The sequence below is a fragment of the Callionymus lyra genome, chromosome 17 (genome assembly GCF_982586985.1).
Source record: "Callionymus lyra chromosome 17, fCalLyr1.hap1.1, whole genome shotgun sequence".
Lineage (NCBI taxonomy): Eukaryota > Metazoa > Chordata > Actinopteri > Syngnathiformes > Callionymidae > Callionymus > Callionymus lyra.
This window is the reverse complement of record NC_141834.1, coordinates 10,580,660-10,599,019: the sequence shown is the minus strand read 5'-3', so window position 1 is coordinate 10,599,019 and position 18,360 is coordinate 10,580,660. Positions and strand designations below refer to the sequence as shown.

The following is an 18,360-nucleotide window of genomic DNA, read 5'->3' as shown; positions in this document are numbered from 1 at the left end:
CCTCTGCTGCATCCTGGCCCGTTGCCTTTGTAGGCTGCATGGCCTTGAGCTTCTTAAAAAAACAGTGTCCTCAGATACAGCAGAAAACAAGGGTTAAGATTAATTCCGTTGATTTATACCCAAATGAAACAGTTTGTTAAAGTGGTGGAGAGATCTGTGTCTTATTTTCTACTTTTTCTCTTTGCTTTTTACATTTTTTTTTTATTTGTGTCCGGTTTTATGCTTGAATAGATTTTATTTTTTTTAAACGGAGAGTTGTTCGGACTCTGATGGACAGAATGGTAATTTTTTCGATTTTTAGTAAACGGACAATCTTGTGAATATTAAAAACTATGATTCCGATAGTTTTATGACTGCCTTGGAGCTGGAGTGGGAGGTCCAGCCATAGCACCACTTCTCCTACTTACAGCAGGAGTTGGAAATTACATTACCTTATTTACTGTTATATAATGTAATAGGGAAAGTATATTGTGATATAATGTTTGGTTAAAGTATGAAGGTATCATGGATAATGCATTATGAGCACGTTTATTAGACATTATAACGCCATTATAAGGTATTTTATGGCGAATTATATAAAGATTTATAAAGTATAGTTGTGGACGTTAAAAGCTTTAAGTAAAATAAGAACAATAATGTAAAACATATTACATTATGAATATCTCATTTGTACCAACCTTAGACACTTAATTATAACACAGTAATTGTTATTTGTGACTTCAGATCATTCTTTTATACACAGTTGTCACTTTAGCTTTAATTATATACTAAATATAATGAACGCTATCTTAATAGTGCACCACTTATAATACATTGGAAATTGTATTTTAAGTCGACATACAGGAATATAAACAGTCATATCTTGTAAAAGCCTCATAAATTCACTCTAATTCTAACAAGTTCTTCATGAAACGTTTTAACCAATTTCCTTAAATGTATTTGAGGGACAAAATAAAAAATAAAGATCTTGAATAAATAACTTTACTGTGTTGCATTTCTAACAGTAATGAATGATTTAATTAAAAAGAGGAAATTGCAAACTCTATAAGTACCTGATGTTCTTCTTACCTTATGAAGGCTTCACGGTCGAGTCTTTAAGTAACACCAGCACATTATATGAATAAATTATTTTTACTCTCTTTTCTCCACACCTTTGATAATGAATGAAATAATTCCTCTGCTTTAAATGTGTCTTTAGTTGTGATTAGTTCATAATTTCCCCTCCATAGCAACACCTCATCTTGTGTCCCTCCCTCCTCTCACAAGCCTTCTTCCTAATCCTCTTAACTGAAGAGGCAGAAGGGTGAGAAGCACGAGGAGGGAGGAAAAAAAAAAAAAAGAACGAGGGATGGTGCCTCTCCAGCTTCGGAGAGAGATGAAGACCAAGTCGAAGACCAGCGAGGCGGACGAGATAAATTAAAAATCCGAGAACACTCGTAATTCAAGAGCCATTTATTTTTTGACAAAATAACTTCTAACGGACAGGAAAGGAAAGAAAAACATCACAACTTTTCCCACTACTCTAAACAAAAGGCTTTCTAACTCTCACACAAACCACTTATATTTCATACAAAAAGTTGAAAAAGACATTTTTTAATAAAGAAACACTTGTGGATTTCGATGCATCCCTGGGTTGCGAGTGGACGAGTCGCGTCCTGGAAGCACGTGCTGATAACTCATCTGAAGCAGAACTGAGGGGGAAAAAAAAAAGAAACAAATAAAGATCTGTAATGATGCGAGACTGCTGATCCAAAATAAAAACCCTCCATTTTTAAGGAATCACTTATCCTAAATTGGATATGCGGTGGATTTTACTGATGCCTGCTGGCAAGTGTTTGCCAACAGCTGGCGAGTAAATCCGGCAGCGGCGCCTCAGCATTAACATTTATTACTCTAACCATTCCTCACTCCTGCCTGATCCCTCGGGTTCTATCAGAACTGAACCATGGCTGGTGGGTTTTTGTTTGGGTTTCCTCTTCACTTCATTGATTACATAACGGATCACACGAGGACAGCTTGAACAAAAAATACTGTTTTTTTTGTCAATAATAAATTGGCTTTAAGGTTAAATTCTTACCTGTCAGGTCGCCTCAACTCTGGGGACAAATTCTCACTTTGATGCATCAGCTAGATCCTGCATTTTTCTTCTTACGCTTCACTTTATTTCCAAGTCACATTAGTTTTTCTGTTTTGTTGACGTCAAACATCCGTCCATTAGCCTTCATTTATCCACCGAGTTGTTTCTCTCAATACAATTGAAGGCGACTTTTAAACTATTTAAAGAGTAAAAAGTCACCCCGAACTCCACCTAATTGCCAGCAGTGAAACACAAATGAACGTTACAAAATGTTACTGCCTTGTTTATTATTTCCCGCATGTGAAAATACACTAAGAAATGTTGGTCAAAATAGAGATAGTGGTTATTTGTAAAGCAGATTAAACTTCTACAGGTTGCCATGGTTAACAGTAGGTCACCTAGAATAGGATTTTATTAACTTAATGTAGTTGAAATTGTCAAAACGTTGGCGACAAATTTGTCAGTAAAATCTACAGAGGAGACAACTCTTCATTTTAGATGTCTTGCCAGGAACCAAAGAGGAGCAAAGTGAAGATAAAATCTGTCGTTTTACTGAGTTTTCATTTCCCGAACAGATGGTCAAGGCTTGTTCTCATAATATTCATTTTAATTATTTTTTTAAAGGGCAACTAATGTCAAACTCCAACTATTCTGACTCACTCATGTGTTTCAAATGTTAAAATCATCCTCTCCAAGATTCAGTAAGTCCCTCATCATGACCCAGTTCTGAAGTTTTTATTTTACAAAGTCCTCTGAAATCTCGGTGAGTGAGAGGTTACCAGAGTGGAGTCAATTATGACGCAACAATGGCTTCACTCTTCCTCCTTCTCACGCTCCCCTTTGTTTATATAACTAGTCCCTTGGTGTTGAACACTTAAGGTATTGATGTCACAAAGTGAAAAGCCTATATCACAAGCAGGGTGGGTGTGGTTATGGTAAACAAGATTTAATCTCCAGAAAAACAAAGCGACACACTTCAATTAACACATAAGTTGCACTTTATATTAACTTAAAATAAATGTTACACATTATCTTAGCTCAGACGGTAGAATCGTGAGCTTGCTGTGTATTAAGTTGAGTTGCTCCTGATGAAAAATATTTATAATAAAAAGCATTTATTTCAGAAACTTGGTTATAACTGTGATGAAGTTCGAGTTTTTCCCCCTTTTTAATTTGTCCGTTTTGCATGGTTCTCTCTACCCAGGGTGATTTGAACCACAAAGGCCCTGAAAAGGTTTATTTCTGTCCTTCTGAAGTGTTTTTTATTCACTTTTGAAAGGTTTGGGCTTTGTTCTCACTTCCTACACATCTATACACAATTAAAACCTACAACTGGACGAACAAAAGGGTTTTCAATTCGGGGTGAAAGGATGATTCAGAAACAGCAACCACAGAGAGGAGGTGGTCGTGTGAATGCTTTAGGTGAGCGAGTGGGGGTACCTCAGTATTCTGCCGAGGGAACGACTGAGAACGGCTGATAAGGCAACATCTTCTGCCGTTCATTGATGGCATAAATCCACGCTGGCTTGACAAAGTTCAAATTGCCGTTCTCCATCAACGCCTGCAATGAAAGCGAGAAATAGAAATAAGAAAGATGCGACAGGAAGTTCACATTCATATGTTAATGCGACACAACTTTATTCTGGACAAATCCATTTCAAATTCCAAGCACATTTTCAACTCCTTTCAGGTGACCAAAGCGTCACTTAGACACATCAAAGTGAGATGTCAAGGCATTTGAATGTAAACACGTCATAGCTCACGTCTTCAAATGAGTCGTGCCATCCTTCGCTGGTCACCACATACTGCACCTTCTCCGTCATGTAGTCCTCCATCACTCTGGGGAGGAAACAGTTTCTTTCAAGAAAACAAATTTTGTGTCTGATTCTATTTGGTAAAGCTGGTCATTTTCTGGTCATTATTATTCCCATATTTGTTGTATTTGAAAGGGAATTCCACTTATGATTTAGACCTAAAAGATCCTCACCCGTTAAAGGCAATAATGTACCGCATCAGTAGTCGCCTCTCATTGTTTGGGAACTTTCCATACAAGAAGAAATGTTTTCCATTCAGGAAGTCTGCAGAAAAGAAAAAGAGACACTTGTGGTAATCTTAGACCAACGTAAGACACCAGGAGAAGACTTGTGGTGCTACCTGGGAGTTCTGGGATGGGTTTATCCTGTTCGGCTTCGGCGTCCGAGTTCTCGTCTGTGGAGCCGCCGTACGGATCCTCCTCTTCTTTCACCGCTTTTGCGACGGTTGTCGCTTTCTTCTGTCGGCTCTCCGCCTCCACCCTGCCCCAAACCAATTATAGGAAATGTTGCTACCGTGTCACATAAATCATGGCGAATCAACAATCCGGCGAAGATAAATCCCAAGTGCCTTGTACACAGAAACGGGTGATGGACATATTAATTGCAGACCTAATATTTGTTGTGATCAGAAATGGTTCAGAAAGGCTGGAATGATGGCTGCGGGTGAATCAAGGAGAGAAAGTTATTTTCATGTAAAACCAGCCAAGAGTTTGAGTGTGAAATTCCACAGCAAGGCTGATGAAGAAAAGCTCATGGTCAAGACAATGATTAATAGAAACATAAGTTGGCCTATTAATAAATCTGCTTTCAAATAGATCAATAGGAGCTCAAGTGGTTTTATTTGTAAAAAATGGATGTTAATAATAAATAGAACCAAAAGCTTCTTTGCAATACAAAAAAATATAGAATAAATCAATTTATATGACTTTGAAAATGTGCCCAAAACCATTGGTTTAAAGCAATCTGTACAAGGGAAAATGAGAATAAGGATTATAGTGAAGATCTAACACTAAACCTTTCAATTACACAGCTAAAATATATTATTAATGTTAAATTCTATACGCATCGGCCTCGACTTGAAAGGCAAGTATAAATAAGGTGCTTCTAATCACCTGATGTTATCGACATGATCAACCCAGATTGTGTGCCTCGGTGATAAATAGGAAGATGGTTTCATACGTTTCATCCCAAACCATCAATAATTTAATATTTATATACGAATCATTAATAAAACAAGAAAGCTTCTGCGATCCACACGCTTGAAAAACACGATGAATCCATCTTCAAGGCTAGTCAATTTGACCTCCGATACTCATTATCACCCTCATTTTCCCATGACAACGGCTAGAAACTCATCTTTCCATCTAATCCATTCATAAGTCCAGCAACACCTGGTGAGGCTCTTCAATCAACCCCGATCAAAAATATAACTATTCATCCGTTTAAACTGTAAATTTGTGGGGGTTTTGAAAACCACTTTGAAGCTGGTTTAAGGTAGGGGTCCCGGTGATCAAGTAAGAGGAGTATGTTGGGATCATGCGCATGAGTGAAGGAAAGGTAAGATTGACAGGAGGATCGCTACCCTTATTTATGGCCATTAGGGCTGCACGATATCGATATATGCACGAGTGTCTTGAATTGCGATATCGATATTCACTGTAGGGGAGGTCCGGGGTTTTACATAAGGAAAACAATGCGATATTTCCCTTTCATTTATTTACGCGCTTCGGTGCTGACATGATCTGAGAAAAATATCACTCAACGCTGAGTTTCGCGGGACTTGCATCGGTTTCCCACGAAACTGATCAGAGAGGAGCCGCCGGCGTGTCGCGATATCACCAAATCAATAATAAATCCCACCTCCTTGTACATGCACACATAACAGTATGTAAATGACCTGACGCTAACAACTTAGCTCATTAGCACACAACAAAGACGGACAGGTTTACACTTATTTGGAAGTTCCACGATCTTGAGACGAGATGAAAATTTCTTACAATATGTTGCTTTAGCAAAGGGGGTTGAGACGCGTCGCCATAGCAACCGAGCCTAGCAAGCTGCATATCACAGACAGACAGAGACGTAAACGACAACGAGAAATTTAAGAAATGCTTGATTTATACAATAAAAAATTATCAATTATCGCACATGTTTTCCATATGCATTTCACACGTGCCAATATCGCGGTATCGATATTTTTCCGATATATCGTGCAGCCCTAATGGCCATGAACTTTGGGTAGTGACCAAAAGAACCAGATCCAGGATACAAGCAGCTTAAGAGTTTTCGGGGTAGGGCAGGGGTGTCAAACTCACTCAGAGGGGCCAAAACATTTTATAAGTCGAGGTAATGAGACGAACAATATGTATTTTATTAATATAAATGTTATTTTTTAATTCTTGTAGGAGCAATCTATCTGAATAATTCAACCTCAGTCTTACACTTATTAAATGTCTTCATATGGTTGTTGAAACCCATTATTTCTGTTCCTTATCTCATCTTAATCACATCATCGTTACGGAGAGACTCAAATGACAGAATGAGGAAAAAGGAATTAGGTCTCTTTGTTTGGCTGCTACCCCCGCGACCTGACTTTATATAAACTGCCGAAACAGGATGGATTCTATTCTAAATATAATAAAAAAAGCTCTACAGAAAGAAAAAAAAAAGAAAGAGTAATTAAGCCACAAGTATAAAGGCCATATTAAATTGCTGGTCTCATTTTTATCTGAAGACGACCTTCTCTTAATATAGAAACAATAAGATAATGAGAACGTTTCGTCAGAAGAGCATATCAGATGGTAAAAGCAATAAAGTGTATTGAGTGAGACAATGGTTGTGTTCAATGGGATGGATGAAGAAGCTTCGGTCGATGACGTCTCATGCATCAGGAAAAAAAGAGAGACTTCTAACATGCTTCGGGAAGATGTTTACCTCTGCAGCTCGTCCTCCGTGTCTGCAGCCGACTCGTCATCGCCGCCTGTGAACCCATGTGTTGATCTGTCAATACATCTTGCACGGCCAGTCATGAGACAATGACCATCATTCATTTCTGGACCAATAAACCTCATTTACAGAAAAATAAAATCATTACTTTTACTCTACATGGTTTAGGACATGCATTAGAATCAGAATTATCATATATAATTATAATATCTTACATTTAAAGAAATGTAAATATGAACTTGCATACATCAGAAATTACTGCATCAGAATTATTGATTGATCGCCATAATTCATTGAGCATTAAAAGAAAACTTCTGGTCATTGTTGGTCTAATGATTTGTTCATTAGCTTATCATTTGCGCACTTCCCTGTTGCCATGATAGTTACAAACATGCCGTTATCAACTGATAGTGCCTGATTTACAGCGGTCATGGTGTGACCTTTGTGCACTCCAACTTATCCTCTTCCACTTTTTTTTGCTTTTGTCTAATCCTGGATTCGCGAAGTATTGCCTTCAATTTGGCTTTAAGTGTTATCTAATGTTTTTGAATTATGATGTAAGAACATTTTTAACCAAGCGTAACCTTAAAAAGCTGGTTATAATTCATCTTAAATAAATAAACTGGTTCTGCCAGGACTATAGTGTCAAAGGTACATCAACATTTATTGGTAGAAAACTGAACAATCATTGATTGAAAACGCAGATAAATGTGCTTGTTTAGAGACTCTTGAAACTATGCAAAGATTCGGACCCGGCGTCTTTCGATCTACATGACTCATCGGATATCCAGGCTACTTTAAGATCCTGAGTAGATTATTATTGGAAGGAAGGCGTGCAGGAAGTGCGTCACAGATGGGGTGTGAAATCAAGAGGTAAGTAAAATCCCCTGTCTCAACAACAACTTCAATCATCTCTCAATTCCTATAAGCTCCATCCCCTTGTCACTCAAAAATGCAGCCCTGAGATGCACGCATTTCCCACAGTCGAGCGGCCGTTTTCAATAAACCTGTTTCATCCAGATCTGTGGATCCTGCGTATTTGTCCTCGCTCTTCTTCTCTGGCGTTTTCTTCGGTGTGAGTTGTCTTTCTTTCTTCTTTGGGCTCTGATAGATGACAAAACCAAAAAGGAGCAGGTGGACATGGAATGTGAAAAACGATGTAGATTTTCTTTTGTTTTGTTTTTTGTCGCTGCTCACAATCAAATTTACCTTTGTGTTCATTTCCTCTTCGCTCTGGTCGTCCTCTGTTTCGCTCCCGGAGCTGGACTCGGCCCCATCCATCAGGTACCTGTCAGGAGGACGGAGAAAATGTACAAACATATTTGTCCTGGGTTGTGTTTGTCTGAATCATTGCTGATTGGCTGGAATGATTGCAGAGGTAAACAACAAGCAAACACATAATATGAGGACATAAGCATCTCAGGAACCTGAGAGTGTTCCTGTCCAGAAGTGCTTGCGTGACGACTAGTGTTTGTATTCATCCAGGTACTTGTCAGCATCAAAGTAAGTGCTTGCTTTAATTACTCATAGTAGATGCAGGTTTAAAGAGGGCTGGTGAGAATTTAAAGTGAGACACTCAGTGATAAATTGTAATCTGAAAATTCTTTTTTTTTATGTCACCCAAGCAAGTCTTTCCTTATTTTAATTTTTTTTTTTTAGAAATTCTTGCATAGTGCAGCAGGTATATTCCGACACTAGGGGGAGCCTGAATTTTTTTTTTTTTTTCAAGTTTTTCATTGATTCTCAAAAATAATAAGAATTAAAAACAAGAATAATAACAGTGATGCGGAGCTGCTGTTGACCAATGGCTGTGTGTATTTTGGTCATGTGATGCAGGTCTCAGACGGTAGAGTGTGGTGTCAAAAACATTTTGTGAAAAGCTTTCATGAACGATTGCTAAAAGATATGACAAGTACAACATTTTTCTTCATACACAAGTGTCTATTGTACTAACAGGGTTTCAATATACCGTATATATAGTTTTATTTTGATTGTTTAAGCGCTTTGTGACCCTGGTCTGGAAAAGCGCTCTACAAATATAATTTACTTACTTACACAATGCTGACAACATGTAAAACATAAAATCAGTTTAAGATCAGTTAGTAAAACCAGAGTTAATACATACAATTATTAATTATTAACCATCGTTTAAGCTTTGCTACTTATCCGTTTCTTATAATGTGGTACATATTTGAAGTGGGTCTACAAGAATGAATAATTGTTGTCTGATAAGTACTAGAAAGGCTTTGCTCTAATGGGATTAGATAGATAGACGAGGTGAATGGACACAAAACCCTCTAATGGAAGTGCAACTGCACGTAAACAGTTCCGACCCTCTCCTACACATTTAGAAGCAATCGTTAACATTGACACCCTTGATAGGTACATAGAATGTATGAAGAAATGAAGGTAACCAATTCAACCTGTTGCCTGCTCTGATTGAGCCATACATAATCAAATACAATAGTGATTTGATCAGCACTGAGGCAGGAAACTTGAAGCAAATACACCTAAATTGTAATTAAACACTTAATAACGGAGCTCTTTGTATGGAAAGCTAAGCCATAGTATATGAGACAATCATACGGAAAAAACCTTGAATCTGAAACTGAATAGAACTTGATTTACAATACATTATTTAAAACTGAGATCTATATACTTGCAGCCTTGATTTTATAACGGCAACCTCTCACACAGGGCATATGTGCCTCGACCTCGCTCGGTTGAGTTTGTGAGCACAGCAGGGATCACCAACCCAAGGTTATAATGTTCTCTTTGGCAAGGGTGCATCATCGAGAGTGATGTATTTTAGACCCTTCAATCAGTGCGAGTGCTGTGCACAGATTGTGCCGCTTTGCCACTACAGATGTCGCTTAAGAGAAAGTATTAATCAAATGGGATTAATGCCGTCGATAAACAGGACCCATTGTCAGGGGCAAGTAGTTCCCCAGAAAATATTATACGTGACATTTATAATAGTTAACATTTTGTCTGGGCTATTTGCGCAAAAGGTCGAGGGCGTCACATGGCGTGTCGCTTCACTTACCGTTTGTAAGAAATCTTCTGCTTCCTCTTGTGACAGTCCATTACCCACTCTTTCCGAACGATGAGGCCCCCGGCTGATTTCACCTGGCTATACTTGGGTGTGTTCGCGAACGCACAACTGGAGAAAAAGACACACACGTTGACGTTTTTTTTACCTCACTTGAAAAAAAGCTTTAAATGCACATTATCAAACTGAATTGATAGTTACAAGCCTTACTTAGGTCTTTTCAAATCTCATCTCTGGAATGTACAATTACTCCAGAGTGTATGAACATATTTTAATTAAATACATTAAGCAGTGAAATATACAAGACTCTTCGCTAACTCAACTGAGGCCATGAATTGTAAATGACACTACGAGCTATAAATATTTATTCCTAAACCAGGGAACGACCTAAAGAACTTGCTTTGAGTTTAAAACAACCTCCTGAAAAAAAACAACCTTTAAAATGATCAATAATTAGTCATATTGATCTAAGACCCTCATCTGCAGACCTCTTCCAAGCAGCTCATTTGCATTTATATTCTGATTTTCCCTGGATTTATGGCATTATTAAATATGTGTAATTCATAGATTAAAACCTCTAGGATGTACCTGTCCAGGATTGGTTTGGACAGAACACACAGAATGACTTTGGTAACTTAATTATTCACTTTTTCTTAACTTTTATAAAATGCAGTAGCTTTAGATTTTTTTTTTCTTCTTTGTAAAAAGCTCCAAGAGGTACGGTTCCAGGATTGGTTTGGACAACACACACAGAATGACTTTGGTAACTTAATTATCCACATTTTCTTAACTTTTATAAAATGCAGTGGCTTTAGATTTTTTTTTCTTTGTGAAAACCTCTAGGAAGTACCTTTCCAGGATTGGTTTGGACAACACACACAGAATGACTTTGATAACTTAATTATCCACATTTTCTTAACTTTTATAAAATGCAGTAGCTTTAGATTTTTTTTCTCCTTCGTGAAAAGCTCTACTAGGTACCTTTCCAGGATTTGCATGCACAAAACATACAGAATGAGCTTGAAATCCTAATTATAAAATGTTTCTTCACTTGTATATGATAATTTTTTTTCGGCCTGATTTTTGACACCTTTCTTTTTTGACAATGGGAAAACAATATGAGGAAGAGTTTTCGATCGATACAAAATCCAGGTGCATTTTAAAAACTAATGAACAGAAGGAAGTTCTGCTTTTACAGAAGTACAAAAAAAAGGGAGAGAGGGAGAGAGATTCCGCCAGAAAAGATAATATCAAGAATCTACTTTTCTCTAATGCAGGGCTCTCAAACTAACCCTGGTCGACTGGGCCACAGGTTGGTGACCTGTAACATACGTTGAAGAAGCAAAATTGTTTCCCAGTTGTTTTTTGATCAAAATCTATATTTTGTTATTCAATGTTTTTTTTATGTTGTGTTACTATTAATTTAGGCCATATTTTTATCATTTCATAGCTCATATATTCATATTATACTATATTTCATAAGTTATACATATGATATTACACAAATATGATGTCCTCTGCTCAGGATTAAGATATTAAATGAAGAGCCTCAGAATATGACCTCAAAGGCCATAAACTTTAAGACCCCTTCTCTAATAACGTAAAACATACAAATCACTTATTTATTAATGTTTTTCAAACATGCACTTGCCTGCAGGATACTTACATCAAGTGTGTCGAGTCAGGCGACCAATCAGGTCGGTACTTGGCTCCCATCTCTAGAGCCTTGTCCCTTAAATCTCCTCTTATGGGATTTTGGAAGCCACTGAGGACAAACACCACGCCCTCCATGATTTTCTTAAAAGGGACATGTGCCTCTGCCTTGGCCTTGGCTTTCGGCAATTTGACCCTCGGCTCTGATTTTGTTCGACTCTCCTGTTTTTTTTCAGCAGACCTGGGAGTTGACGGGGCTGTGAAAAGAAACACACAATGAACCTAGATTTTCCCCAGACACGCTGCTAAGAGGTGTTGGGTTGTACGTTTTGGAGTGGCGGGGCTTGCTGGGCTGCTCTTCGGTTTAGGGGTGTGACCTTTGCCCTCTGGTGTGCTGCCCGGACTGGCTTTCTTTGACGGAGGGCCGGAAGCAGACTGCCGTTCTTTGCTGAACTCAAATTTTCGTTTTGCAGCTGGCTGTGAAAGAAATGAAGCCCGGCACATTACAAATGCAACATTCTAATAATTACCAAACAAATCAATTATGCTCGTACTTTATCAGCTTGCATGGTTCTGACACGTTTCTAAGCTAAGGGGTCAAAGTTAACTTCTAGTGAAGGATCAGAAGCATTTTGTTGGCATGAGAAATTCTTTAAAGTTTTTTGTTTTTTTAAGGATTAACATATTATTTATTTTTATAATTAAATTTGATTTAAAAAGTTACCTTTCGAAGTATAACAGTGACATCAAAAAATTGAATGTTTGAATTTAATATTTCAAACGTTGGAATTTTGAATTTTCTTTACTGATATGTTGTTGAAATGTTAATGATTTAATACAATAGTTACATTAAAAAGGTTAACCTTTGTTTAATAATTATAATAAATGTGTTCTTAGATTAATTATTTTCTTTTTACACACATAGTTTGATGTTCTTATTCCAATAATTAAAAAATATTTTTCAAAATTCTAAAAATTGTTACCATATTTAAATAAAATTCATATAGAAACGTTGGTATAACAGTCCCACCAGACAATACTAAAAGAGTACCAGCCAATCAGACGAGCGAGAATGCATTAGTCTGGTAAGATGACACCGTTACACCAACATTTTTATATTAACTTTAAAAAGCTATGAATAAAAAATATTGAATTAAGAATTATTATTTTTAATTATTGGAATAAATTATAACAAACTCTTTTTATATTTAAAATCAATGACAAAAACGTTTTAAAATTCATTGAGTTTTTGTATTTGAGACAAATACATGTTTTTAAGGAAAATTGTCTGATTTTACAGCATCAGAGCCGTTGCTAATATGATACCAAGTATCAGTATCTACCCTGGATCAGCCTAAAAGATTAAAGCATTAGAGGTGTAGTTACAAACGTTTATGGGCGACTGCACCAAAATAATTAAAGTTCTGCAATAGATCATTTAAATCATTTGAGTTTTTCATGCACAGCACGGATTTGAACAATCTGCTACATCTGTAAAAAAAAAGTTCATCGTGCAATTACATTTTAGCCATGCTTTACATGTCGTGTTGATGAAATTATTTCGGCGAGTTGCTTAGCAACAGATCAGGGGCGAAGAGAATTTTCTCATCATAAGCTTGGCAAAGTAATCTAGCAGCTTACACTTCATTAAAATGAAGAGGTGTGATGCGGCTCGAGCGAGGACGTTCAAATGTATTTGCCTATTGGCTACAGAGGTCAAACGCTGGTGAATCAATAAGCAACATTTACTCTATTTCAGGGGTGAGCAATTATAATTCTTCAAGGGCCACATTCAATTCCGTGAATGTGTTTAGAGGCCGTCAGGCAAAAAGAAAGACGGAAAAATCCCTAAAAAAAAAAAAGGACATCCGTCATTAGGCCGTGACTTTTATTAAGCTAAATAAGCTGCATTTTTATTCTTGTATATATGAGTTTTTTTCAAAACATGTCTTCAAATATCTTAAAAAATCTATAAAAAATGTTTTGAGTGATTAATATATACTCGAAAAATTACACACAAAAAGTAAATAAGTGTGAAAATGTAAATGAATAATAAATACAAAATACATTTGTTAATGCATTAGAACCATTTATACATGATCATACTTTGACATTACGAGGGCTGCCTAAATACAGTCAAAGGGCCGCATGTGGCCCCCGGGCCGCACTTTGCCCAGGTCTGCTCTATTTGGACTAATAAAAATGGAATTTTGTGCAATTTGAGCATGAAGTGCGGTAGTGTAATGTATGGTTTTGTTTTTCTTTATTTTAATAAAATTGTTTGACTTTGAATGACATTATTTTAATCATGTTATTAAGACAGAGCTCCTAAATGTGCATTATTCCAACTTTTTTGTTTTAAATATTTAGTAAATAATCATGCAAAATCTTAAGGTCCTGCATGAGAAAAAAAACATTTGCTCTGAAAGACGATCAAACCTGTTTATTGATTGACAGTTAAATAATCCAATACTTGCTATAACAGTGGTCAAACTATAAAACTGTCATTCAGCCAATAATGACAAGTCTCCAATTAGCCAAGATGTCAATCAATGAAATTAAACTCAACTGCGAGTGCTTTCCCAGGCAATTTTTTTTTAATTGCATCCGACTATGTGTCCCAGTTGATTGGCAATCACAAGAGCAGTGCTTTAGTCGAGCGTCTTACCTGCGGTGACGCCAGGTTGGACGAAGAAGATGGTGAGGGCGACTGCGAGGCGGAAACACCCAGGGCGGCCGCAGCATAGCTCAGCTTCTCGCTCTGAGGGGACACTGAGTAGAAGAAAAAAAAAAGGAGAATGAAGTCTCAAGGAAATGATTTTTCTAAGTTCAAATCCATTTAACCTTTCTGTGTGCTACTGGGCTTTGCTGCATTGTCTCGGCCGAAGAAGAGGCTGCCGGGTTGAAGGCTGGCAACTGAAGAAGGTGAATCTTCTTTGACTCTGAACTGCCCAAGCTTCGTTAGTTTCTGAAGGGAGAATGAAAAAAAAAGTTGTGTTCTTTTAGAAGCAGTTTTAAAATATATACCTAACCTTCACACCTGACTCCACACAGAAACACAAATTATTAAACTTTCTTAAATATAAAAAAAAAAAAAAAACAGTTAAAAAATGTTTTACATAACTCATATTAATAATGACATTTTCTCTTTAAAAACAGTTTACCTTGTAATATATAAACATGTATATTAGTAAGTAAGTAAGTAATATTTGTAAAGCGCTTTTCTAGACCAGGGTCACAAAGGGCTTAAACAATCAAGACAATACCCAATAAAATATATACTTAAAAGGTCAAGACGCCACCGAGACAAACACAGGAGTCTCAGAGAATAAAAGTGTCTTAAGATGTTTCTTGAAGGAGTCAGTAGATCATCAAACACAGAGAGAGAGGAAGATCGTTCCAAAGCTTAGGAGCAACAGCCTGGAAGGATTTCTCTCCTCTGGTCCAAAACCGTGTGCAAGGAACCATCAGTAGATTCTGATTCACAGACCTCAGAGCCCAAGCTGGGGTGTAAGGCTGGATCAGATCAGTGATGTAAGGAGGAGCATGACCATGAATAGATCTGAAAGTAATCTGAATTTTTAAAATTGATCCTGAAAGAAACTGGCAGCCAGTGAAGAGATTTAAGGATCGAAAAAAATGTGAGTTCTTCTACTAGAGCGGGTCAGAATTCTCGCTGCAGAGTTCTGTATCAATGTCAAAATATTAGGTTGTTTTTTTTTTAAATATCAAAGCACACTAGATCCCCAAAAAATACGATTCAGTGACTCTTATATTAAGCAAACAAGATCTGTCAGGGTAAAGGAGATTTTCTTTATACAGTCACACATGAAAATTGTTATATAACATATTTGATCTAATAAAGTGAAATACATTTTTTAACGATTCCATAAATGTTATCATGTGTTAAGGATAAACAAATGGGTTTTTTTTCTTTTCTAAATGAACAGGAAATACAAGAAAGGAATCAAGAAGACTGAAAGAATATAAAACATAACTTACTGGAGGGCTCGTTGGAGGAGGGTCGTTTTTATCCGGAGGCGAGTGGAACTTCACAAAAGCCAAACCATATGCAATGTTCTGAATCAAAGCATTTGAAAATATATATATAAAAAAACATGTTTTATTTGATGAAAGATAAATGGCAAAACCTTGTTCCCTTCTGGTCTTTTACAAGAAAAGAACTCAATACACAAAAGCAGCCATTGATGGAGACAATGACCTGAGAAAAAAAGTTTCTTTTTATAATCGAAAAATGCATTGGCATTTGAATACTTGGAATTTTAATTGATCCTACAAAGATTCAGATGGATTTCAAGGTTATGCTCAATGGAGATGTGTATAGACGGCATGAGTTTGTCTCTATATATTTATTATCAAGATTTAATATGAGGGTTCGGGCAGTTACCTTACTGTATGGTTGGCTACAAACAATTTTCACTCTGTCCCACTTCTCCTGGGCCGGCGTCTTCTGCAACTGATTCGGTCCAAAGAAGCGAACTCGATTTAAATTGGTGCCGTTGCGGCTCTCTGTGGGTGACATGAAGGACGAAGTCACCAGGAGCACCTACAAAAAGTAAAGGAGGAAATTAACATTAACAGATAATAGCTTTTATGACATTGTCGGTTGGTGAAAAAATACCTCATAGTCCTGGTCTCTGGTAGCCGAGGAATTTCCCACCAGCACCTCAACGAAAGCGGATCCTTCATTTCCGATATCGATGCCGTGTATCTGGTCCTCCTTCTCGAACTTAAAAAAAAACAAAATGGCATATTTTAAACATTTAACAAATAAGAGTTTCAAAATAGAAAACACGTTGACTGATCTAAACCAAAGCTCTGATAATATTACATTAAGAGAAGTACAGAAGTTATCCTGAACTAGAAATGTTTATTTTAAAAATTACATTACACTTTATATCTAGAAAACAAAAACATAGTAAGAAGAGAATTAATACACATTTTTTAATCATATTTCCATGTGATGGCTTAACTTGATTATCCCATTTAAGGCGACTGTAAAAGCTCCAGCATCAAACTTTTAAAAATAAATAGAATATAAACTTGCAAACAGAGGAAAGAAACCCGTTCCTTGAATAGATCATGTTTGTTATAATGAATCACATGTCTATTGGTAGTATTCTAATGGCTGTGTAGGTCTTATTATAATTATTATTATTATAAAATACCACTCCAGGGGTTACAATAAACAAGAGTTTCCATCTAATCAACCTGCATCTTAGCCACAAACACTCCTTCATGTTTGGCTTTAATGAGGCCATGGAAGAATATATAATGTAGATACAGAAGATACGCACATACATACATGGGAAAAAAAGCAACACAAATTTAAAATAAAGTAGTGTGCATGTGAGAAAATATTGCAATGCAAATATATTAAATATTCTTTTTTTGTGACAATACGCCATCGATATTTAACACAACATCTTTTTTTTATTGCCTTTGAAATGTTATGTACTTTTTATCATAGTGTGTTGTATTGTGTGTGCAAAATCATTTATTTTTCAGTTTTGTGTTGCAAATAAACTTCTGGCCCCTAGATGGCAGCATTCATTACATCTCTGCCACAAAATGAATATCCTGCAGGACTGAGGACGAGAGCATACAGTGACTCCAGCAGCTTTAAAAGCTAATATATGGAAATGTTTTGGTTTCAAAACAAATGAAAACAGTTACAACTTCTTCACCAGTCATGTAAGTAAGTAAGTAAGTATTTTTTATTTATATAGCGCTTTCCAGACCAGGGTCACAAAGCGCTTAAACAATCAAAACAATATTCAATAAAGTATATACTTTAAAGGTAAAGATAACACTGATGACACAACAGGAGTTCCAGAAAATCAAGGAAAAGCCTGAACAAATAAAAACATCTTAAGTGGTCTGTAAATTCTTAAACATCAGAGTCAAATAATCGAGCAATACAAAAAAAAAATACATCCTTGTTACTACAATATCAAAATATATTGTATCGTGAATCGTGATACGTACTGCTCAGAAAGATTCTTGTCAATACATTTATTCTTCTTCTGGGAGACACTTTCTCAGGGTCTAAATGTTCTGCCATGACTAAACTATCCCTTGTGATCAGTATTGTGATATTTTCCTGTCACACCAATGATCAATGTGGGGTTTGTTGGAAATCCCTGCTGCTAAAGAACCCCAACAAATCGTATTGCTGAATATTTTATTGGTGTATAGATGTCACTAAAACATAAGCAGCCAAACAAACCTGTAAAATAATCGATGTCTGCTTCTCTCCCGGCTTGGCTGCTTTCCACTTCCTGTATGTGTCAGAGCTGAGAAGGTTGTCAGCTTTGTGCGTCTGTTGGAGAAATAAAAAGCATAAAATGGTGGAAAATATTGTTCTCTTGGGACTTGATCACAGAGGGAATTGACTTACGTTGTCCTCGGTGCTGCATGACACCACATGCAAGAGTTTGATTTCCGGCATCTCGGCACTTAAAAACCCACACTAGCGAATTAAGTTTGTTATAAAACAAACTCTTTTATTCACCAACTTATATGAAATACGACTGAGAGGCAACGAAAGAGTGTCAAGCCTGCGGCTAGCGTGTTAGCATGCTAGCAAACAATGGCCAACTTTGCGTGTAAGCGTTTACTTTCGAGTTTTAAAGGGCGACTTTAAACAGGTGTTTAACTGACAAATGCTTCCAGGCCACGTTGGCGGCAATAATGAAACATAAACGCGATTAATATATAATATAAATGGGGAATCTTTACATGATTTTCCCACCGAAAGCGGTGTGTTGACAATGCGGTGACGTCATATCCGTTAA

The 18,360-nt window shown here is 36.8% G+C and overlaps 1 protein-coding gene across 1 annotated transcript; it reads right to left on the bottom strand.

Annotated features, from left to right (window-relative positions):
• Positions 1-1,443: 1,443 nt before the first annotated feature.
• On the bottom strand, positions 1,444-18,360 carry xrcc1 (X-ray repair complementing 1). The gene is made up of 18 exons (XM_087812189.1): positions 17,964-18,360; positions 17,793-17,885; positions 16,185-16,292; positions 15,951-16,109; positions 15,545-15,622; positions 14,387-14,510; positions 14,211-14,314; positions 11,869-12,019; positions 11,556-11,799; positions 9,884-10,000; positions 8,047-8,125; positions 7,845-7,941; positions 6,826-6,871; positions 4,232-4,371; positions 4,065-4,155; positions 3,841-3,916; positions 3,518-3,638; positions 1,444-1,691 (listed from the first exon to the last, which is right to left on the bottom strand). The coding sequence occupies exons 1-17, from the start codon at positions 18,012-18,014 to the stop codon at positions 3,519-3,521; spliced, it is 1,878 nt and encodes a 625-aa protein (XP_087668315.1). The 5' UTR covers positions 18,015-18,360; the 3' UTR covers positions 1,444-1,691; position 3,518.

Bases quoted from the DNA above. Each gene is read 5' to 3' on its own strand.
- xrcc1 (XM_087812189.1), bottom strand. From the start codon at position 18,014: ATGCCGGAAATCAAACTCTTGCATGTGGTGTCATGCAGCACCGAGGAC. The intron at 12,020-14,210 runs GTAAGACGCTCG...TTTCTTTCACAG, and splicing joins CCAACCTGGCGTCACCGCAG to CCAGCTGCAAAACGAAAATT. The intron at 11,800-11,868 runs GTACAACCCAAC...TTCTTTTCACAG, and splicing joins AAGCCCCGCCACTCCAAAAC to CCCCGTCAACTCCCAGGTCT.